The 21,270-nt window shown below is 49.5% G+C and overlaps 1 protein-coding gene across 1 annotated transcript in view; it reads right to left on the bottom strand.

Annotated features, from left to right (window-relative positions):
* Positions 1–19,818, bottom strand: part of LOC142187319 (transmembrane protease serine 3-like) — a 62,205-nt gene extending 42,387 nt beyond the window's left edge. The window contains exons 1-8 of the mRNA XM_075261543.1: positions 19,749–19,818; positions 18,209–18,325; positions 14,434–14,557; positions 13,075–13,203; positions 12,895–12,938; positions 11,428–11,599; positions 6,316–6,488; positions 4,291–4,386 (exon numbers count right to left, since the gene is read on the bottom strand). Of these exons, the coding sequence (XP_075117644.1) occupies positions 4,291–4,386; positions 6,316–6,488; positions 11,428–11,599; positions 12,895–12,938; positions 13,075–13,203; positions 14,434–14,557; positions 18,209–18,325; positions 19,749–19,818 (925 nt within the window). The remainder of the gene's footprint in view (positions 1–4,290; positions 4,387–6,315; positions 6,489–11,427; positions 11,600–12,894; positions 12,939–13,074; positions 13,204–14,433; positions 14,558–18,208; positions 18,326–19,748) is intronic.
* Between the last annotated feature and the right edge of the window lie 1,452 nt (positions 19,819–21,270).

Below are 21,270 nucleotides of genomic sequence, written 5' to 3' on the forward strand. Positions count from 1 at the left end.
TTGTATATAGGGGAGGGCTGCACAATACTGTGCACATTGTATATAGAGGAGCGCTGCACAATACTGTGCACATTGTATATAAAGGAGCGCTGCACAATACTGTGCACATTGTATATAGGGGAGCGCTGCACAATACTGTGCACATTGTATATAGGGGAGGCGCTGCACAATACTGTGCACATTGTATATAGGGGAGCGCTGCACAATACTGTGCACATTATATATAAAGGAGCGCTGCACAATACTGTGCACATTGTATATAAAGGAGCGCTGCACAATACTGTGCACATTGTATATAGGGGAGCGCTGCACAATACTGTGCACATTATATATAAAGGAGCGCTGCACAATACTGTGCACATTGTATATAAAGGAGCGCTGCACAATACTGTGCACATTGTATATAGAGGAGCGCTGCACAATACTGTGCACATTGTATATAAAGGAGCGCTGCACAATACTGTGCACATTGTATATAGGGGAGCGCTGCACAATACTGTGCACATTGTATATAGGGGAGGGCTGCACAATACTGTGCACATTGTATATAGGGGAGCGCTGCACAATACTGTGCACATTGTATATAAAGGAGCGCTGCACAATACTGTGCACATTGTATATAGGGGAGCGCTGCACAATACTGTGCACATTGTATATAGGGGAGGGCTGCACAATACTGTGCACATTGTATATAGGGGAGCGCTGCACAATACTGTGCACATTGTATATAAAGGAGCGCTGCACAATACTGTGCACATTGTATATAAAGGAGCGCTGCACAATACTGTGCACATTGTATATAAAGGAGCGCTGCACAATACTGTGCACATTGTATATAGGGGAGCGCTGCACAATACTGTGCACATTGTATAGGGGAGCGCTGCACAATACTGTGCACATTGTATATAGGGGAGCGCTGCACAATACTGTGCACATTGTATATAGGGGAGCGCTGCACAATACTGTGCACATTGTATATAGGGGAGCGCTGCACAATACTGTGCACATTGTATATAGGGGAGGGCTGCACAATACTGTGCACATTGTATATAGAGGAGGGCTGCACAATACTGTGCACATTGTATATAGGGGAGGGCTGCACAATACTGGTGCACTTTATACATAGGAGATACGATTTCGGTGTCCTGTCCCGCAGTCCCAGTCGGCGGGAGGTATGTACGGAGAGAGCAGCGGGGGAGCGAGGGAAGGTGAGTATCAGTGTTATTTTGTGTTAAACATTGAGGTGGAACATAATGAAGGGGGCCCATGAAACTGGAGGCAGATGAAGGGGGGGAGAACGGCATGAACTGTGCAGAGATGGAGGGACATGAATCTGGGAGCAGAGATGAGGGGAGATGAATCTGGGGGCAGAGATGAGGGGAGATGAATCTGGGGGCAGAGATGGAGAGGACATGAATCTAGGGGCAGAGATGGGGGGAGATGAATCTGGGGACAGAGATGGGGGGACATGAATCTGGGGGCAGAGATGGGGGGACATGAAACTGGGGGCAGAGATGTGGAGACATGAATCTGGGGGCAGAGATGGAGGGGACATGAATCTGGGGCAGAGATGGGGGGACATGAATCTGGGGCAGAGATGGAGGGGACATGAAACTGGGGGAGAGATGGGGGACATGAAACTGGGGGAGAGATGGAGGGGGACATGAATCTGGGGGCAGAGATGGGGGACATGAATCTGGGGGTAGAGATGGAGAGGACATGAAACTGGGGGCAGAGATGGAGGGACATGAATCTGGGGGAAGAGATGGAGGGGACATGAATCTGAGGGCAGAGATTGAGGGGACATGAATCTGGGGGCAGAGATTGAGGGGACATGAAACTGGGGGAGAGATGGAGGGGGGACATGAATCTGGGGGCAGAGATGGGGGGACATGAATCTGGGGGCAGAGATGGAGAGGACATGAATCTGGGGGCAGAGATGGAGGGACATGAATCTGGGGGCAGAGATGGAGGGGACATGAATCTGGGGGCAGAGATTGAGGGGACATAAATCTGGGGGCAGAGATTGAGGGGACATGAATCTGGGGGCAGAGATGGGGGACATGAATCTGGGGGCAGAGATGGGGGGACATGAATCTGGGGGCAGAGATGTGGGGACATGAATATGGGGTAGAGATGGAGAGGACATGAATCTGGGGGCAGAGATGGAGAGGACATGAATCTGGGGGCAGAGATGGAGGGACATGAATCTGGGGGCAGAGATGGAGAGGACATGAATCTGGGGGCAGAGATGGAGGGGACATGAATCTGGGGGCAGAGATTGAGGGGACATGAATCTGGGGGCAGAGATTGAGGGGACATGAATCTGGGGGCAGAGATTGAGGGGACATGAATCTGGGGGCAGAGATTGAGGGGACATGAATCTGGGGGCAGAGATGGGGGGACATGAATATGGGGGCAGAGATGAGGGGACATGAATCTGGGGGCAGAAATGGGGGGACATGAATCTGGGGGCAGAGATGGGGGACATGAATATGGGGGCAGAGATGGAGGGGACATGAAACTGGGGGAGAGATGGAGGGGGGACATGAATCTGGGGGAAGAGATGTGGAGACATGAATATGGGGTAGAGATGGAGAGGAAATGAATCTGGGGGCAGAGATAGAGGGACATGAATCTGGGGGCAGAGATGGAGGGGACATGAATCTGGGGGCAGAGATGTGGGGACATGAATCTGGGGGCAGAGATGGAGGGGACATGGATCTGGGGGCAGAGATGGAGGGGACATGGATCTGGGGGCAGAGATGTGGGGACATGAATCTGGGGGCAGAGATGGGGGGACATAAATCTGGAGGCAGAGATGGAGGGACATGAATCTGGGGGCAGAGATGGAGGGGACATGAATCTGGGGGCAGAGATGGGGGGGACATGAATCTGGGGGAAGAGATGGAGGGGACATGGATCTGGAGGCAGAGATGGAGGGACATGAATCTGGGGGCAGAGATGGGGGGACATGAATCTGGGGGCAGAGATGGGGGGACATGAATCTGGGGGCAGAGATGGAGGGACATGAAACTGGGGGCAGAGATGGGGGGACATGAATCTGGGGGCAGAGATGGGGGACATGAATCTGGAGGCAGAGATGGAGGGACATGAATCTGGGGGCAGAGATGGAGGGGACATGAATCTGGAGGCAGAGATGGAGGGACATGAATCTGGGGGCAGAGATGGAGGGGACATGAATCTGGAGGCAGAGATGGAGGGACATGAATCTGGGGGCAGAGATGGAGGGGACATGAAACTGGGGGCAGAGATGGAGGGACATGAATCTGGGGGCAGAGATGGAGGGGACATGAAACTGGGGGCAGAGATGGAGAGGACATGAATCTGGGGGCAGAGATGGAGGGGACATGAATCTGGGGGCAGAGATGGAGGGACATGAATCTGGGGGCAGAGATGGGGGGGACATGAATCTGGGGTAGAGATGGGGGGACATGAATCTGGAGGCAGAGATGGAGGGACATGAATCTGGGGGCAGAGATGGGGGACATGAATCTGGGGGCAGAGATGGGGGGGACATGAATCTGGGGTAGAGATGGGGGGACATGAATCTGGGGTAGAGATGGAGGGACATGAATCTGGGGGCAGAGATGGAGGGGACATGAATCTGGAGGCAGAGATGGAGGGACATGAATCTGGGGGCAGAGATGGAGGGGGGACATATAATTTTCAGGTGACTGTAGGAGGATTATAGTGTGTGCGGGCACATGAAAAATGAATGAGAATGGGCGGAGTCAACATAAAATTGGGTGGAGCTACATTTGCCACGGCACGCTATACACGCAGCACATTTTGCCCCTCTTTCAGTTCTTCAGAAGTTGAGGTGTGTGTGAGTGAAGAACATGTGAGTTCATTGTATACGGGAGTTTTCCATAGACTGAACTGGTGAGGACCCATCTGGACGATATTTCCTTGTCAGGTCTTCGGTGGCCCCATAACTCTGCCATGTTGGGGCACCAGGATGGCCATTTCTGTACAGAATTATACAAATTCCTCTTCTTTCTTTCCAGCACAGCGCCCCCCCCCCCCCCCCTGTTCATGGGTTCTGTCTGGTATTGCAGCTCATCTCTATTGAAGTGAATGAGTCTAAGCTGCAATACCAAACCCAACCTGTGGACAGCCGTGGCACTGTTTGGAATAGAGAACCATGTTCGTCTCCTTTCGTACAACCCCTTTAATTTTTATGTTGACGGTAGATTTTTTTCTTCTACATTTTGCTGGGACATACAGAGCCCTGTATCCCGTGTCCGTGTCCCGTGTCCCGTGTACCTCCTTCTTCCGTGGCTCCCCATCCTGAGATCCAGCAGATTTTACCCTCTGGAAAATCCTCGCCGTAGTTTGGCAGACAGATGGGTTGTATTAATCCTGATGGAAAAAAGTGAGTGAGAAAGTGTCATTATATGTGCTGAGCACTAGGTGGCGACATGTGACAAGGTGACGAGCAGAGTGCGGCACAATCTACCTGCACTATATGGCAGCACCTACAATCGGCCTCTGCCATGTACACTCACCGGCCACTTTATTAGGTACACCATGCTAGTAACGGGTTGGACCCCCTTTTGCCTTCAGAACTGCCTCAATTCTTCGTGGCATAGATTCAACAAGGTGCTGGAAGCATTCCTCAGAGATTTTGGTCCATATTGACATGATGGCGGCATCACACAGTTGCAGTCGCAGATTTGTCGGCTGCACATCCATGATGCGAATCTCCCGTTCCACCACATCCCAAAGATGCTCCTCTATTGGATTGAGATCTGGTGACTGTGGAGGCCATTGGAGTACAGTGAACTCATTGTCATGTTCAAGAAACCAGTCTGAGATGATTCCAGCTTTATGACATGGCATTGCATTATCCTGCTGAAAGTAGCCATCAGATGTTGGGTACATTGTGGTCATAAAGGGATGGACATGGTCAGCAACAATACTCAGGTAGGCTTTGGCGTTGCAACGATGCTCAATTGGTACCAAGGGGCCCAAAGAGTGCCAAGAAAATATTCCCCACACCATGACACCACCACCACCAGCCTGAACCGTTACCGATACAAGGCAGGATGGATCCATGCTTTCATGTTGTTGACGCCAAATTCTGACCCTACCATCCGAATGTCGCAGCAGAAATCCAGACTCATCAGACCAGGCAACGTTTTTCCAATCTTCAATTGTCCAATTTCGATGAGCTTGTGCAAATTGTAGCCTCAGTTTCCTGTTCTTAGCTGAAAGGAGTGGCCCCCGGTGTGGTCTTCTGCTGCTGTAGCCCATCTGTAGCCTCAAAGTTGGACGTACTGTGCGGCGTTCAGAGATGCTCTTCTGGCTACCTTGGTGTAACGGGTGGCTATTTGAGTCACTGTTGCCTTTCTATCAGCTGGAACCAGTCTGGCCATTCTCCTCTGACCTCTGGCATCAACAACGCATTTCCGCCCCCCACAGAACTGCCGCTCACTGGATGTTTTTTCTTTTTCGGACCATTCTCTGTAAACCCTAGAGATGGTTGTGCGTGAAAATCCCAGTAGATCAGCAGTTTCTGAAATCCTCAGACCAGCCCTTCTGGCACCAACAACCATGCCACGTTCAAAGGCACTCAAATCACCTTTCTTCCCCCCCATACTGATGCTCGGTCTGAACTGCAGGAGATTGTCTTGACCATGTCTACATGCCGAAATGCACTGAGTTGCCGCCATGTGATTGGCTGATTAGAAATTAAGTGTTAACGAGCAGTTGGACAGGTGTACCTAATAAAGTGGCCGGTGAGTGTATGTCCCCTGTGTACAATCAGCAGCAGGTTGTATGTCCCCCCCTAATATGCCCCAGACGCACTGCCCCCTATGGGGAAAATTAGGAAATGAACCCTTTAACGCCAAGCTTGTAGAAGTCTTAAGGACCGGACACCACTTTAATGTTAATAAATTTGGTGCCTTTGAAGACTCTTTGTAGATTTGTCATTTTTTAAGGGCGGTGCAAAAATATCTGAAATACGTCCTGAATTTCGGGCCCTTTTTCACAATTTCTGCCAAAATTCTGTCCCAAATATATAAGGAAGCCGATGAACATAGAATAGTCATTCACACAAGGAAAACACGGCTGATTTCATCTAGAAACAGCGCCACTCCTGTCCACAGGTTGTGCCTGGTATTGCAGCTCTGTTCTATTGAAGTGAATAAGACTAAGCTGCAGTACCAGATACAACCTGAGACAGAAGTGGCGCTGCTTAGACTAATCTATCAGATTCTGTTTGTAATCTCGTCCAATCCTTCTATAGCACCCCGTGTGACCAGCCCCAGCTCAGACACAACTTACCACTGAAGGTGAAGGGTGCGGCCAGTTTGAGGAGGGCGATGTCATTGGACATGGAGCTGGACTTGTATTTGCTGTGGTAAATGATCTTTTCCACCAAAACGGAGTTAGTCGGAGGTTCCAGAGGTTGGTGCACGAGCCCGAGCTGCACGCCCCAGGACTCGGGGAAATACAAGCTGCAAATCAAGGGAGAGGAAGCTCAGTGAAGGTTGTCAGTGTACAGAGCCGTATACTGTGCACATGTAGCAGAGCCAATGAAGGTTGTCAGTGTACAGAGCCGTATACTGTGCAGATGTAACAGAGCCAATGAAGGTTGTCAGTGTACAGAGCCGTATACTGCGCACATGTAGCAGAGCCAATGAAGGTTGTCAGTGTACAGAGCCATATACTGCGCACATGTAGCAGAGCCAATGAAGGTTGTCAGTGTACAGAGCCGTATACTGTGCACATGTAGCAGAGTCAATGAAGGTTGTCAGTGTACAGAGCCGTATACTGTGCAGATGTAACAGAGCCAATGAAGGTTGTCAGTGTACAGAGCCATATACTGTGCAGATGTAGCAGAGCCAATGAAGGTTGTCAGTGTACAGAGCCATATACTGCGTAGATGTAGCAGAGCCAATGAAGGTTGTCAGTGTACAGAGCCGTATACTGCGCACATGTAGCAGAGCCAATGAAGGTTGTCAGTGTACAGAGCCGTATACTGTGCAGATGTAGCAGAGCCAATGAAGGTTGTCAGTGTACAGAGCTGTATACTGTGCAGATGTAGCAGAGCCAATGAAGGTTGTCAGTGTACAGAGCCGTATACTGCGCACATGTAGCAGAGCCAATGAAGGTTGTCAGTGTACAGAGCCGTATACTGTGCAGATGTAGCAGAGCCAATGAAGGTTGTCAGTGTACAGAGCCATATACTGCACAGATGTAGCAGAGCCAATGAAGGTTGTCAGTGTACAGAGCCATATACTGCACAGATGTAGCAGAGCCAATGAAGGTTGTCAGTGTACAGAGCCGTATACTGCACAGATGTAACAGAGCCAATGAAGGTTGTCAGTGTACAGAGCCGTATACTGTGCACATGTAGCAGAGTCAATGAAGGTTGTCAGTGTACAGAGCCGTATACTGCGCAGATGTAGCAGAGCCAATGAAGGTTGTCAGTGTACAGAGCCATATACTGCGCAGATGTAGCAGAGCCAATGAAGGTTGTCAGTGTACAGAGCCGTATACTGCACAGATGTAACAGAGCCAATGAAGGTTGTCAGTGTACAGAGCCATATACTGCACAGATGTAACAGAGCCAATGAAGGTTGTCAGTGTACAGAGCCATATACTGCGCACATGTAGCAGAGCCAATGAAGGTTGTCAGTGTACAGAGCCATATACTGTGCAGATGTAGCAGAGCCAATGAAGGTTGTCAGTGTACAGAGCCATATACTGCACAGATGTAACAGAGCCAATGAAGGTTGTCAGTGTACAGAGCCATATACTGTGCACATGTAGCAGAGCCAATGAAGGTTGTCAGTGTACAGAGCCATATACTGTGCAGATGTAGCAGAGCCAATGAAGGTTGTCAGTGTACAGAGCTGTATACTGTGCAGATGTAACAGAGCCAATGAAGGTTGTCAGTGTACAGAGCCGTATACTGTGCAGATGTAGCAGAGCCAATGAAGGTTGTCAGTGTACAGAGCCATATACTGTGCACATGTAGCAGAGTCAATGAAGGTTGTCAGTGTACAGAGCCGTATACTGTGCAGATGTAACAGAGCCAATGAAGGTTGTCAGTGTACAGAGCCGTATACTGCGCACATGTAGCAGAGCCAATGAAGGTTGTCAGTGTACAGAGCCATATACTGCACAGATGTAACAGAGCCAATGAAGGTTGTCAGTGTACAGAGCCATATACTGTGCAGATGTAGCAGAGCCAATGAAGGTTGTCAGTGTACAGAGCCATATACTGCACAGATGTAACAGAGCCAATGAAGGTTGTCAGTGTACAGAGCCATATACTGTGCAGATGTAGCAGAGCCAATGAAGGTTGTCAGTGTACAGAGCCGTATACTGTGCACATGTAGCAGAGTCAATGAAGGTTGTCAGTGTACAGAGCCGTATACTGCGCAGATGTAGCAGAGCCAATGAAGGTTGTCAGTGTACAGAGCCGTATACTGCGCACATGTAGCAGAGCCAATGAAGGTTGTCAGTGTACAGAGCCATATACTGTGCAGATGTAGCAGAGCCAATGAAGGTTGTCAGTGTACAGAGCCGTATACTGCGCACATGTAGCAGAGCCAATGAAGGTTGTCAGTGTACAGAGCCATATACTGCACAGATGTAGCAGAGCCAATAAAGGTTGTCAGTGTACAGAGCCATATACTGCACAGATGTAACAGAGCCAATGAAGGTTGTCAGTGTACAGAGCCGTATACTGTGCAGATGTAGCAGAGCCAATGAAGGTTGTCAGTGTACAGAGCCGTATACTGTGCAGATGTAGCAGAGCCAATGAAGGTTGTCAGTGTACAGAGCCATATACTGCACAGATGTAACAGAGCCAATGAAGGTTGTCAGTGTACAGAGCCATATACTGCGCAGATGTAGCAGAGCCAATGAAGGTTGTCAGTGTACAGAGCCATATACTGCACAGATGTAACAGAGCCAATGAAGGTTGTCAGTGTACAGAGCCATATACTGCGCAGATCTAGCAGAGCCAATGAAGGTTGTCAGTGTACAGAGCCATATACTGCACAGATGTAACAGAGCCAATGAAGGTTGTCAGTGTACAGAGCCATATACTGCACAGATGTAACAGAGCCAATGAAGGTTGTCAGTGTACAGAGCCATATACTGCGCAGATGTAGCAGAGCCAATGAAGGTTGTCAGTGTACAGAGCCGTATACTGCACAGATGTAACAGAGCCAATGAAGGTTGTCAGTGTACAGAGCCGTATACTGCGCAGATGTAGCAGAGCCAATGAAGGTTGTCAGTGTACAGAGCCATATACTGCGCAGATGTAGCAGAGCCAATGAAGGTTGTCAGTGTACAGAGCCGTATACTGTGCACATGTAGCAGAGTCAATGAAGGTTGTCAGTGTACAGAGCCATATACTGTGCAGATGTATCAGAGTCAATGAAGGTTGTCAGTGTACAGAGCCGTATACTGCACAGATGTAGCAGAGCCAATGAAGGTTGTCAGTGTACAGAGCCGTATACTGCGCACATGTAGCAGAGCCAATGAAGGTTGTCAGTGTACAGAGCCGTATACTGCACAGATGTAACAGAGCCAATGAAGGTTGTCAGTGTACAGAGCCGTATACTGTGCACATGTAGCAGAGTCAATGAAGGTTGTCAGTGTACAGAGCCGTATACTGCGCAGATGTAGCAGAGCCAATGAAGGTTGTCAGTGTACAGAGCCATATACTGTGCAGATGTAGCAGAGCCAATGAAGGTTGTCAGTGTACAGAGCCATATACTGTGCAGATGTAGCAGAGCCAATGAAGGTTGTCAGTGTACAGAGCCATATACTGCGCACATGTAGCAGAGCTGGATTTGTTATCGCGTTCCCTTTGGCTTTCCGCCCGCCATGTCCTATTAGTGAATATTCTCCGGCCTTGGAGCTCAGAGTCCGACTAAAATCTCAGCCCAAACAATCACGAAGAAAACAACCGATTCCCAGCAGACCCCGTTATAGTCTGTGGGATCGCCCGGGTCTATTGTCCGTATTTATGGGTTCCGCCATAGACGCCATATTGGTGAGTATAACACACAGAGGTCACTGGGAATCTCAATCCCCCAAGTCCTAATAGACCCCCCAAATAATAGGGGGTCACATGATACTGGGCCATGTGACAATCTCAGCTCTGCTTCATGTGAGCCCTTGTGGTGATTCTGCGCCTGTCCTCCATCATGGCGGCTCCGCTAATCGGCGGTACGTTCACGGATTATATTATATGACATCATCGGCCACATCAATATTTCTTCTGGCCTTTCTAGGACAAGGGCTTTGAGCGCGGCGGCGGCGGCGGCTGTGAGTGTACGATACGAGGCTGCGAATCCTCCGCACAGTTGTCTTGTGTTAGATAAGACGATGATGACATTTCTATTACAGCCAAGGATTCGTACCGCCATAATCTGTATATACGGAGGAGAGGGGGGGGGGGGGCGGGGCAGGGGGGCCACAGAGGGGGCACAGTTGGATAATAGCTGGGGGGTCCGTGGTCACCCCTCTATGCCTCTTATTATGGAGAGTAGGGGTCTCCGGTCAGAATTAACCCTTTCTCCTTATTCCCATCTCTTATATTCCCTGTGACATTTTCTTGGGCAGTTACAAAAAATGTGTCTAAGTATTTCCGTCCCCTCCTTGCTGTGGCGCCCCCTGCTGTTCTGTTGGTTCCTTCTCACAATGTCCACCTTACGTGTTGGTAGAGAGAAGCTGTCAGAATGACTCCGCCTCCTTGTACAAGACTGAGCTACTGAGCATGTGCGACCACCGGCGCTGGACACATCACATGGACATTCTGAGAGAATGAGAATCAAACAGCAGGGGGCGCCATAGCGGGTCTATAGGAGCTGTGCGGGGACACTGCAGCACGTTATTCAGATTCCACATGACAAATTCTTCTGTTTTGCAAAATCTAACGGAGAGATGTGATCAGGTGACAAGTAATTTATGGAGGCCTTAAAGGGGATGTCTCAAAATCCCTTTTATAAGAATGTTGGATTGGCGATGAGCTGAGCATTGTCCAAGGGACTGCTCTGGCTCCGGACAGGTGGGCTTGGTCTTTGAGATACGGCCTTGATGTCGGACATATTTGGAGGACTCGGGACCCCGGACTCCCAACACCACGGTCTATGTCGCTGCTTCCTGGTGACACTAAACTGCAAACATGGTGAGTACAGGACAGAAGAGCTGAGAGGAAATATGGCCGACATCTGTCCTGTATCTCATGGGCCGGACCTGCCAGTGTCAGCGTTACGACATCTATGACCCAAAAACTTATGGACCCCCCCCCCCCTCCTCCTTATACGCGGCTCATAAAATATCAGAATCTTCAATATATTTCACTGCAAAAATTTACATCCAATATAAGATAACACATCCCCTCCCCCACCAGACTGGTGCGGCACTTACTCATATATGCAGTGGGCGGCGGTCACTATCCATTGTGGGCTGATGAGCGACCCCCCACATAGGTGGATGCCCTGGAACGTCAGACTGGCTTGCCAAGGCCACTGTCCCTCCGCAGATATGTTTCCTCCCACAATCCGGGTGGATGAGGAATAACTGGGGCGATTTCCACAAACTGCAAGTAAATAGAGTGTCAGAGGGGGAGGGGGAGATTGGATCCTCTGGGGGAGGGGCAGGGGGGGCTCGGAGACTATAATGTGCCTGCAGCAAAGAAAACCCCTACAGAAGTGTCAATCTATTATTAGGCTTTGTGGTCAGAGTGAAAATTGCAGGATTTAGTTATTAAAATACAGATAATGGCCTGTAAAATTCTTTCAAATATTATCAATAATTCTTAAAAAAGATATTTATCATGAAAACTTGGATTATAAAATAAGTAATTTTCTGCCAGCACAATCCCTTTAAGTTGCCGTGTTGGTAAATTAGGGATGCGCTGCTTATGAAGTCACAGAAGAGATTTGGGATTTGGGGGCGTTACCATTTACATGACCCCATTTATCCTCCTGTTACATCTCGGACTTTATAATCCCACTGTGCAGAATATAAGTGGTGCGGTATGTCATATACAATAACAGGGCGTCAAGGTGAGTTTAGGGTCAGGAATTTACCAGAAAGTTTAGGATAGAAATTTTTTTAAAACATTTTTTTTTCCATCAAAATATATTCTTTCAGAAAATCTAATTACTAGCACAGAATTTGATATGAAATTTGTAATTTAATATCAGCCTTGACCCCATTGATGTTTTCACCATATTGAAAATTTGACCATGATTTAAAGGGGACCTCTCACCACTTCTACCAACTCCGACTCATTACCTACCTCAATAGTCCCCATTCCACTGATTCTTGCACAGTTGGAATTTTTTCTCTAGTCCCTACCATTCCTGAACAATCAGCGCTGTTATTTTTGACACCTTATATACTCTCAGCTGTCGGGTGGGCGGAGCTGGGTGATGGCAGAGAGTCAGGGACCGCCCACCTCACACTAGAGAATATAATTGTGCTCAGACTAACAGAACTGATTGCTCCGGAACAGTGCGGGCTAGAGAAAAAATTCCAACTGTGCCAGAATCAGTGAAGCAGTGACTGTTGAGGGATGCAAAGAGTTGGAGGTGGTGAAAGGTTCCCTTTAAAGGAGTGAGCAATCGCTAACAGATGGGTTGCTAGGAACAAGTTGCTTGCGGTTGTGCAGTGATCTGACGTGACTCAGTTGTTTAGCCTAAAGCTTTATTGACACTGCACTGAGATCAGAGAAGGACAAGCATCCTAATAACACTCACCACACACCACCCGCCATCTCAGCCTGCATTAGTAATCAGATTTTTCCCAGAAACTTAATCATTCTCAATAGTCCAGCCATTCCACAACATGTCAGAGACCCGTCGCCTCTTATTCACACTGACTACTCACCCACACACTTTATGGTGGTGACATTTCCAGACAAGCAGAATTCTCTAGAAAAAGAAGAATTGGTGAACTGGGGCAGAATGTATTTGTAAGCGTCTCCTGTAGAGGAGTTGTCGGGAGGAATGACACGTCGTAGCGCTTCCCCCCATAATACCGCGACGTTATGCCGCCTAGAATACTTACCTCCCCTGCAGAATCTGCTGCAGTAATATTTCCCTCATGTCGGGGTTTGAAGGTTTTGTTATAGACACAAATTCTCGTCTGAATTGTTCCTCCACGGCGCTGACGGCCACAGAGCCGGTGCTGACAAAACTGCGAAGGAAAGGAAAAGAGCCGATGAAGAGCGGACCGAGGAGGAACGGAGAAAAAAACATAATACCGAGAAAAATAACAACAAGAGATTTCCGGAATCATCAAACTATCAGCTACTATGTTTAATGTGAGGGGAATTGGGCTCCTAAATCCAAATTATTGTGACCATATCTGCCAAACGTGGGAACAGGAAGTGTCGCCATATTGGATCTCACCGTCAGAGTCAGGGATTAATTACTGGATAATATGATATGTGTAAGGTCACTGAGAGGGTCAATATACTGTGGGTGGGGTCACTGAGAGGGTCATTATACTGTGGGCGGGGTCACTGAGAGGGTCATTATACTGTGGGCGGGGTCACTGAGAGGGTCATTATACGGGGGGGGCACTGAGGGGCTCAATATACTGTGGGCGGGGTCACTGAGAGGGTCATTATACTGTGGGCGGGGTCACTGAGAGGGTCATTATGCTGTGGGCGGGGTCACTGAGAGGGTCATTATACTGTGGGCGGGGTCACTGAGAGGGTCATTATACTGTGGGCGGGGTCACTGAGAGGGCCATTATACTGTGGGCGGGGTCACTGAGAGGGTCATTATACTGTGGGCGGGGTCACTGAGAGGGTCATTATACTGTGGGCGGGGTCACTGAGAGGGTCATTATACTGTGGGCGGGGTCACTGAGAGGGTCATTATACTGTGGGCGGGGTCACTGAGAGGGTCATTATACTGTGGGCGGGGTCACTGAGAGGGTCATTATACTGTGGGCGGGGTCACTGAGAGGGCCATTATACTGTGGGCGGGGTCACTGAGAGGGTCATTATACGGGGGGGGGCACTGAGGGGCTCAATATACTGTGGGCGGGGTCACTGAGAGGGTCATTATACTGTGGGCGGGGTCACTGAGAGGGTCATTATACGGGGGGGGGCACTGAGGGGCTCAATATACTGTGGGTGGGGGCACTGAGCACCGTCATACAGTCATGTGCATGAGCTTCCTGTCATGTGACCTTTACTCAGAATGTTGATGCTACCACGGCAACCCCAGAGCAAGCAGAAGATTTCCAGCAAGAAGATCAGGAAAGAGACAGAAAGGATCTATAAGGAGGGGCCTGTCATGGAGGGGCCTGTCATGGAGGGGCCTGTCATGGAGGGGCCTGTCATGGCGGACCCCCCCCCCCCACCCACCCATCAGACGTCATATAAGACACATACAGAACGTGAATCCATATTACCTTGGAAACCCTAATTGCTTACATGTCAAATTCCCATACAAGCTTCTCCATCCATCAGAACAGACGGTTCTCCAGGAGCCGGCGGCAAAAGCCTGCAGAACGCCGCTCCGTCCGCTTAGTCGCACTGCAACGTATAATACAATGGTGACACTGCAAAAACTTACTGAAAAGCAAATAGTAATATAGAGCGAACCCTGAGAGACCCCCAAAGACCCCCGAATACCCCCGGAGACTCAGCCCAGAGACAGTAATGGGCCTTAAGGTCTCGTAGAAGACAATCCCATCTGGAGACAATTATGTACCACCAGGGATTACAGAGGGGGGAACCAAAGTGGGACAAGACGGGGTATACCCGAATATCCCAAATTATTGGAAAATGAAAATGAACAATAGGGGATTTGTTTTGGATGAGCTAAAATGTTACATCCTGGCTTAAAGGGAGTGTCAACTAGTGTTACAGATAGATAGGTTACTGTCACCAGACCCAGCATATCACCCCAGCCCTACAGATAGATAGGTTACTGTCACCAGACCCAGCATATCACCCCAGCCCTGCAGATAGATAGGTTACTGTCACCAGAGCCAGCATATCACCCAGCCCTGCAGATAGATAGGTTACTGTCACCAGAACCAGCATATCACCCCAGCCCTGCAGATAGATAGGTTACTGTCACCAGAACCAGCATATCACCCCAGCCCTGCAGATAGATAGGTTACTGTCACCAGAACCAGCATATCACCCCAGCCCTGCAGATAGATAGGTTACTGTCACCAGAACCAGCATATCACCCCAGCCCTGCAGATAGATAGATTACTGTCACCAGAACCAGCATATCACCCCAGCCCTACAGATAGATAGGTTACTGTCACCAGAACCAGCATATCACCCCAGCCCTGCAGATAGATAGGTTACTGTCACCAGACCCAGCATATCACCCCAGCCCTGCAGATAGATAGGTTACTGTCACCAGAGCCAGCATATCACCCAGCCCTGCAGATAGATAGGTTACTGTCACCAGAACCAGCATATCACCCCAGCCCTGCAGATAGATAGGTTACTGTCACCAGAACCAGCATATCACCCCAGCCCTGCAGATAGATAGGTTACTGTCACCAGAACCAGCATATCACCCCAGCCCTGCAGATAGATAGGTTACTGTCACCAGAACCAGCATATCACCCCAGCCCTGCAGATAGATAGATTACTGTCACCAGAACCAGCATATCACCCCAGCCCTACAGATAGATAGGTTACTGTCACCAGAACCAGCATATCACCCCAGCCCTGCAGATAGATAGGTTACTGTCACCAGACCCAGCATATCACCCCAGCCCTGCAGATAGATAGGTTACTGTCACCAGACCCAGCATATCACCCCAGCCCTGCAGATAGATAGGTTACTGTAACCAGAACCAGCATATCACCCCAGTCCTGCAGATAGATAGGTTACTGTCACCAGACCCAGCATATCACCCCAGCCCTGCAGATAGATAGGTTACTGTCACCAGAACCAGCATATCACCCCAGCCCTGCAGATAGATAGGTTACTGTCACCAGAACCAGCATATCACCCCAGCCCTGCAGATAGATAGGTTACTGTCACCAGACCCAGCATATCACCCCAGCCCTGCAGATAGATAGGTTACTGTCACCAGAACCAGCATATCACCCCAGCCCTGCAGATAGATAGATTACTGTCACCAGAACCAGCATATCACCCCAGCCCTGCAGATAGATAGGTTACTGTCACCAGAACCAGCATATCACCCCAGCCCTGCAGATAGATAGGTTACTGCCACCAGACCCAGCATATCACCCCAGCCCTGCAGATAGATAGGTTACTGTCACCAGACCCAGCATATCACCCCAGCCCTGCAGATAGATAGGTTACTGTCACCAGACCCAGCATATCACCCCAGTCCTGCAGATAGATAGGTTACTGTCACCAGACCTCACTATATCACCCCAGTCCTGCAGATAGATAGGTTACTGTCACCAGACCCAGCATATCACCCCAGCCCTGCAGATAGATAGGTTACTGTCACCAGAACCAGCATATCACCCCAGCCCTGCAGATAGATAGGTTACTGTCACCAGACCCAGCATATCACCCCAGCCCTGCAGATAGATAGGTTACTGTCACCAGACCCAGCATATCACCCCAGCCCTGCAGATAGATAGGGTACTGTCACCAGACCCAGCATATCACCCCAGCCCTGCAGATAGATAGGTTACTGTCACCAGACCCAGCATATCACCCCAGCCCTGCAGATAGATAGGTTACTGTCACCAGAGCCAGTATATCACCCCAGCCCTGCAGATAGATAGGTTACTGTCACCAGAACCAGCATATCACCCCAGTCCTGCAGATAGATAGGTTACTGTCACCAGACCCAGCATATCACCCCAGTCCTGCAGATAGATAGGTTACTGTCACCAGACCTCACTATATCACCCCAGTCCTGCAGATAGATAGGTTACTGTCACCAGAACTAGCATATCACCCCAGTCCTGCAGATAGATAGGTTACTGTCACCAGAACTAGCATATCACCCCAGCCCTGCAGATAGATAGGTTACTGTCACCAGAACCAGCATATCACCCCAGCCCTGCAGATAGATAGGTTACTGTCACCAGACCCAGCATATCACCCCAGCCCTGCAGATAGATAGGTTACTGTCACCAGACCTCACTATATCACCCCAGCCCTGCAGATAGATAGGTTACTGTCACCAGAACCAGCATATCACCCAGCCCTGCAGATAGATAGGTTACTGTCACCAGAACCAGCATATCACCCCAGCTCTGCAGATAGATAGGTTACTGTCACCAGATCCAGCATATCACCCCAGCCCTGCAGATAGATAGGTTACTGTCACCAGAACTAGCATATCACCCCAGCCCTGCAGATAGATAGGTTACTGTCACCAGAACCAGCATATCACCCCAGCCCTGCAGATAGATAGGCTACTGTCACCAGAACCGGCATATCACCCCAGCCCTGCAGATAGATAGGTTACTGTCACCAGAACCAGCATATCACCCCAGTCCTGCAGATAGATAGGTTACTGTCACCAGAACTAGCATATCACCCCAGACCTGCAGATAGATAGGTTACTGTCACCGGAACCAGTATATCACCCCAGCCCTGCAGATAGATAGGTTACTGCCACCAGAACCAGCATATCACCCCAGCCCTGCAGATAGATAGGTTACTGCCACCAGAACCAGCATATCACCCCAGTCCTGCAGATAGATAGGTTACTATCACCAGAACCAGCATATCACCCCAGCCCTGCAGATAGATAGGTTACTGTCACCAGAACCAGTATATCACCCCAGCCCTGCAGATAGATAGGTTACTGCCACCAGAACCAGCATATCACCCCAGCCCTGCAGATAGATAGGTTACTGCCACCAGAACCAGCATATCACCCTAGTCCTGCAGATAGATAGGTTACTATCACCAGAACCAGCATATCACCCCAGCCCTGCAGATAGATAGGTTACTGTCACCAGAACCAGTATATCACCCCAGCCCTGCAGATAGATAGGTTACTGTCACCAGAACCAGTATATCACCCCAGCCCTGCAGATAGATAGGTTACTATCACCAGAACCAGTATATCACCGCAGCCCTGCAGATAGATAGGTTACTATCACCAGAACCAGCATATCACCCCAGCCCTGCAGATAGATAGGTTAATATAATTGAATATATGAATGATCCTAAACACTCATGTGAACATAACCCAGGGTCTAGACTTCACTTACCACATCTGAGTTCATCATCTCCATCTGGGCAGTCGTAGACTCCGTCACAACGTTTGGACTTCAGGATACATTTGGTAGAGGATTGGCAGCGTATCTTCCCAGGACACGTGTAGTGAACTAAGAAAAGTGATATAGCAGTGTTACGTAACATATTGTGTATTACTACTTATGGGGGGACACCGGCTCCGGCTGCTTCTTTCTCCTACTAATATTCTGCTGCAGCTCGTCAGTGTCAGGTCGGCTCCTGTGTATAAGCACAAGCCCTACATAGAACATTGGTATATAGGGAGCTGATTGGGACAAACTACAAGTATTTGTGTCGTATCAGGTCCTACTAATGGCGGATAAATCAGACAGTATTATATATATATAGTGTAAAAGACGAAGGCCGGAGAGACGGAGCACTGAAACAGCGGTTACCTGCAGACAATGGCGCAGCCCACTGACTATAATGGGGGTTTGCCAGGTGTCCGCCATTTTCATACTGAAAACTGTGGAGAGAAAACCCCTCCGTGCCGGACTCTTCTGTTTCTGTGGTGGAGACTCTGAGATCTGCCATCATGCGCCAAAAATGAGCCGAGTTGGGGAACATTTTTGAGCACTTTCTAGGCACAGATCAGACAGTACGTCTGGGCCTAGGTCTAGGTGGCGGATTTGGAGCAATGTAGCAGAAAACTGGAGCTCTGATTGCTATAAAGATATTAAGAAATCAGTCAGAACAGAATTCTGGATCATTTAATAGCCCCCCCCCCCCCCCTCCACTGATTCTGGAGCTGTTGGGATTTTTTCTGTAGCCCCCTCCATTCCTGAGCAATCAGTGCTATTAGTTTCAATACCCAATGTGTTAATTAGTTTCTCTGCTGCCAGGTGGGTGGTCCTGGGCTGGAGCAGAGATCCAGGAACCGCCCACCTGTCCTATTTACTGTAATGAGTGTTGAAACTAAGATAGCTGATTGCTCAGGAAGGGCAGGGGCTAGAGTAAAGGTTCCAATTGCTCCAGAATCAGTGGGACAACTCCTAAGGAAGGATGTAAAGAGTTGATGGAAGGTCGTCTGTAATAACTAATTAGCTAATACGCTCCTTCGGGCCTCTGAAATAAGAAGAAGACGCAGCAGCAGCGTCCTGTATAAAGCGGAGATCGATACCAAGTCTATTTTCTGAAATGCCCACTAGACAAGCCGCTGTTGTTTTTGAAGCGAGCAGATTGGAGAGGAGACCCGCGGAAGATGAATGCGTCGGAGAATTGTACAGGGAGCAGACATTAGACAGTGAATCCTCGCTAAGTAGAAGAGTGCATGAAACTCATCCAAGGTAATGAATGTCTACTGTCCAATTAAGCCATTAATACACTGATAAACAAGCTATCAAGTCATCGGCCATTCATCGCAACGCCAGACAATGAAGGTGAGAAAGGTCAACGCGCTTCGCTTAATGAAAAAGAAGCCGCTAAGCGTCTCTATTCTTCCTTTCAAGTGGCTTGTAAAACATTTAATCCTTGACAATTTAATGGAGATGGCGCTGAATAATGAATGGCGCTCACCAATCAGGCCGCTAGCAATCACCAGGGCGATGGCCAGGACAAGCACCAGCACCAGCAGCAGATACTTCATGGGGATGATGGGATGGCACTTGGAGGATCCATCACTCTCTCTGCTCTCTGCAATGAGATCCATACATCATAGACATATCTACAAATCATCTGAAGACGTCTGGAGGACAAACACTCGCGTCGTCACTTCTGCCCGTTACGGGACGTATCGGATAGGACGACCTCTGTGGCACAACCAATTTGGGACCAAAGGAGAGAAAAGTTAGAGTTAGACAGGACTGGCTCGATATCCGTCATCTATGGGGACCCCTGACTGAGGCTGAATCTTATCATGTCCCATCCTTTGTGCAGCCGGGAGGTGAGGGCCTGGCAGTGACTTACCGTCTTCTCCCCACTGGCAATGCTGGAGTAGATTCCCTCAGGAGAGCAGCACGTGAAGAGCGTAGACGTGACATGCCCCCCTCTCTGTGACATAGCCATAGACGTGACATGCCCCCCTCTCTGTGACATAGCCATAGACGTGACATGCCCCCCTCTCTGTGACATAGCCATAGACGTGACATGCCCCCTTAGAGGACTCTCATGCCCCCCCCATTCTGTGACATAGCCATAGACGTGACATGCCCCCTTAGGGGACTCTCATGCCCCCCTCTCTGTGACATAGCCATAGACGTGACATGCCCCCTTAGGGGACTCTCATGCCCCCCTCATTCTGTGACATAGCCATAGACGTGACATGCCCCCTTAGGGGACTCTCATGCCCCCCTCTCTGTGACATAGCCATAGACGTGACATGCCCCCTTAGAGGACTCTCATGCCCCCCCATTCTGTGACATAGCCATAGACGTGACATGCCCCCTTAGGGGACTCTCATGCCCCCCTCATTCTGTGACATAGCCATAGACGTGACATGCCCCCTTAGGGGACTCTCATGCCCCCCTCATTCTGTGACATAGCCATAGACGTGACATGCCCCCTTAGAGGACTCTCATGCCCCCCCATTCTGTGACATAGCCATAGACGTGACATGCCCCCTTAGAGGACTCTCATGCCCCCCCATTCTGTGACATAGCCATAGACGTGACATGCCCCCTTAGAGGACTCTCATGCCCCCCCATTCTGTGACATAGCCATAGACGTGACATGCCCCCTTAGGGGACTCTCATGCCCCCCTCTCTGTGACATAGCCATAGACGTGACATGCCCCCCTCTCTGTGACATAGCCATAGACGTGACATGCCCCCCTCTCTGTGACATAGCCATAGACGTGACATGCCCCCTTAGGGGACTCTCATGCCCCCCCATTCTGTGACATAGCCATAGACGTGACATGCCCCCTTAGAGGACTCTCATGCCCCCCTCTCTGTGACATAGCCATGCCCCTGGGCCGACCTCATCCCATTTTGGTGAGGTTACCGGCAGATAACATGTCATATAGGAGGTAACACATGGACGAGTGTTCTGCAGAGCCCACAAGGTTCCTCCACTCTTCTCGCAGTCCAGGAGGACCAGC

Source organism: Leptodactylus fuscus, unplaced genomic scaffold, assembly GCF_031893055.1.
Source record: "Leptodactylus fuscus isolate aLepFus1 unplaced genomic scaffold, aLepFus1.hap2 HAP2_SCAFFOLD_190, whole genome shotgun sequence".
Classification (NCBI taxonomy): domain Eukaryota; kingdom Metazoa; phylum Chordata; class Amphibia; order Anura; family Leptodactylidae; genus Leptodactylus; species Leptodactylus fuscus.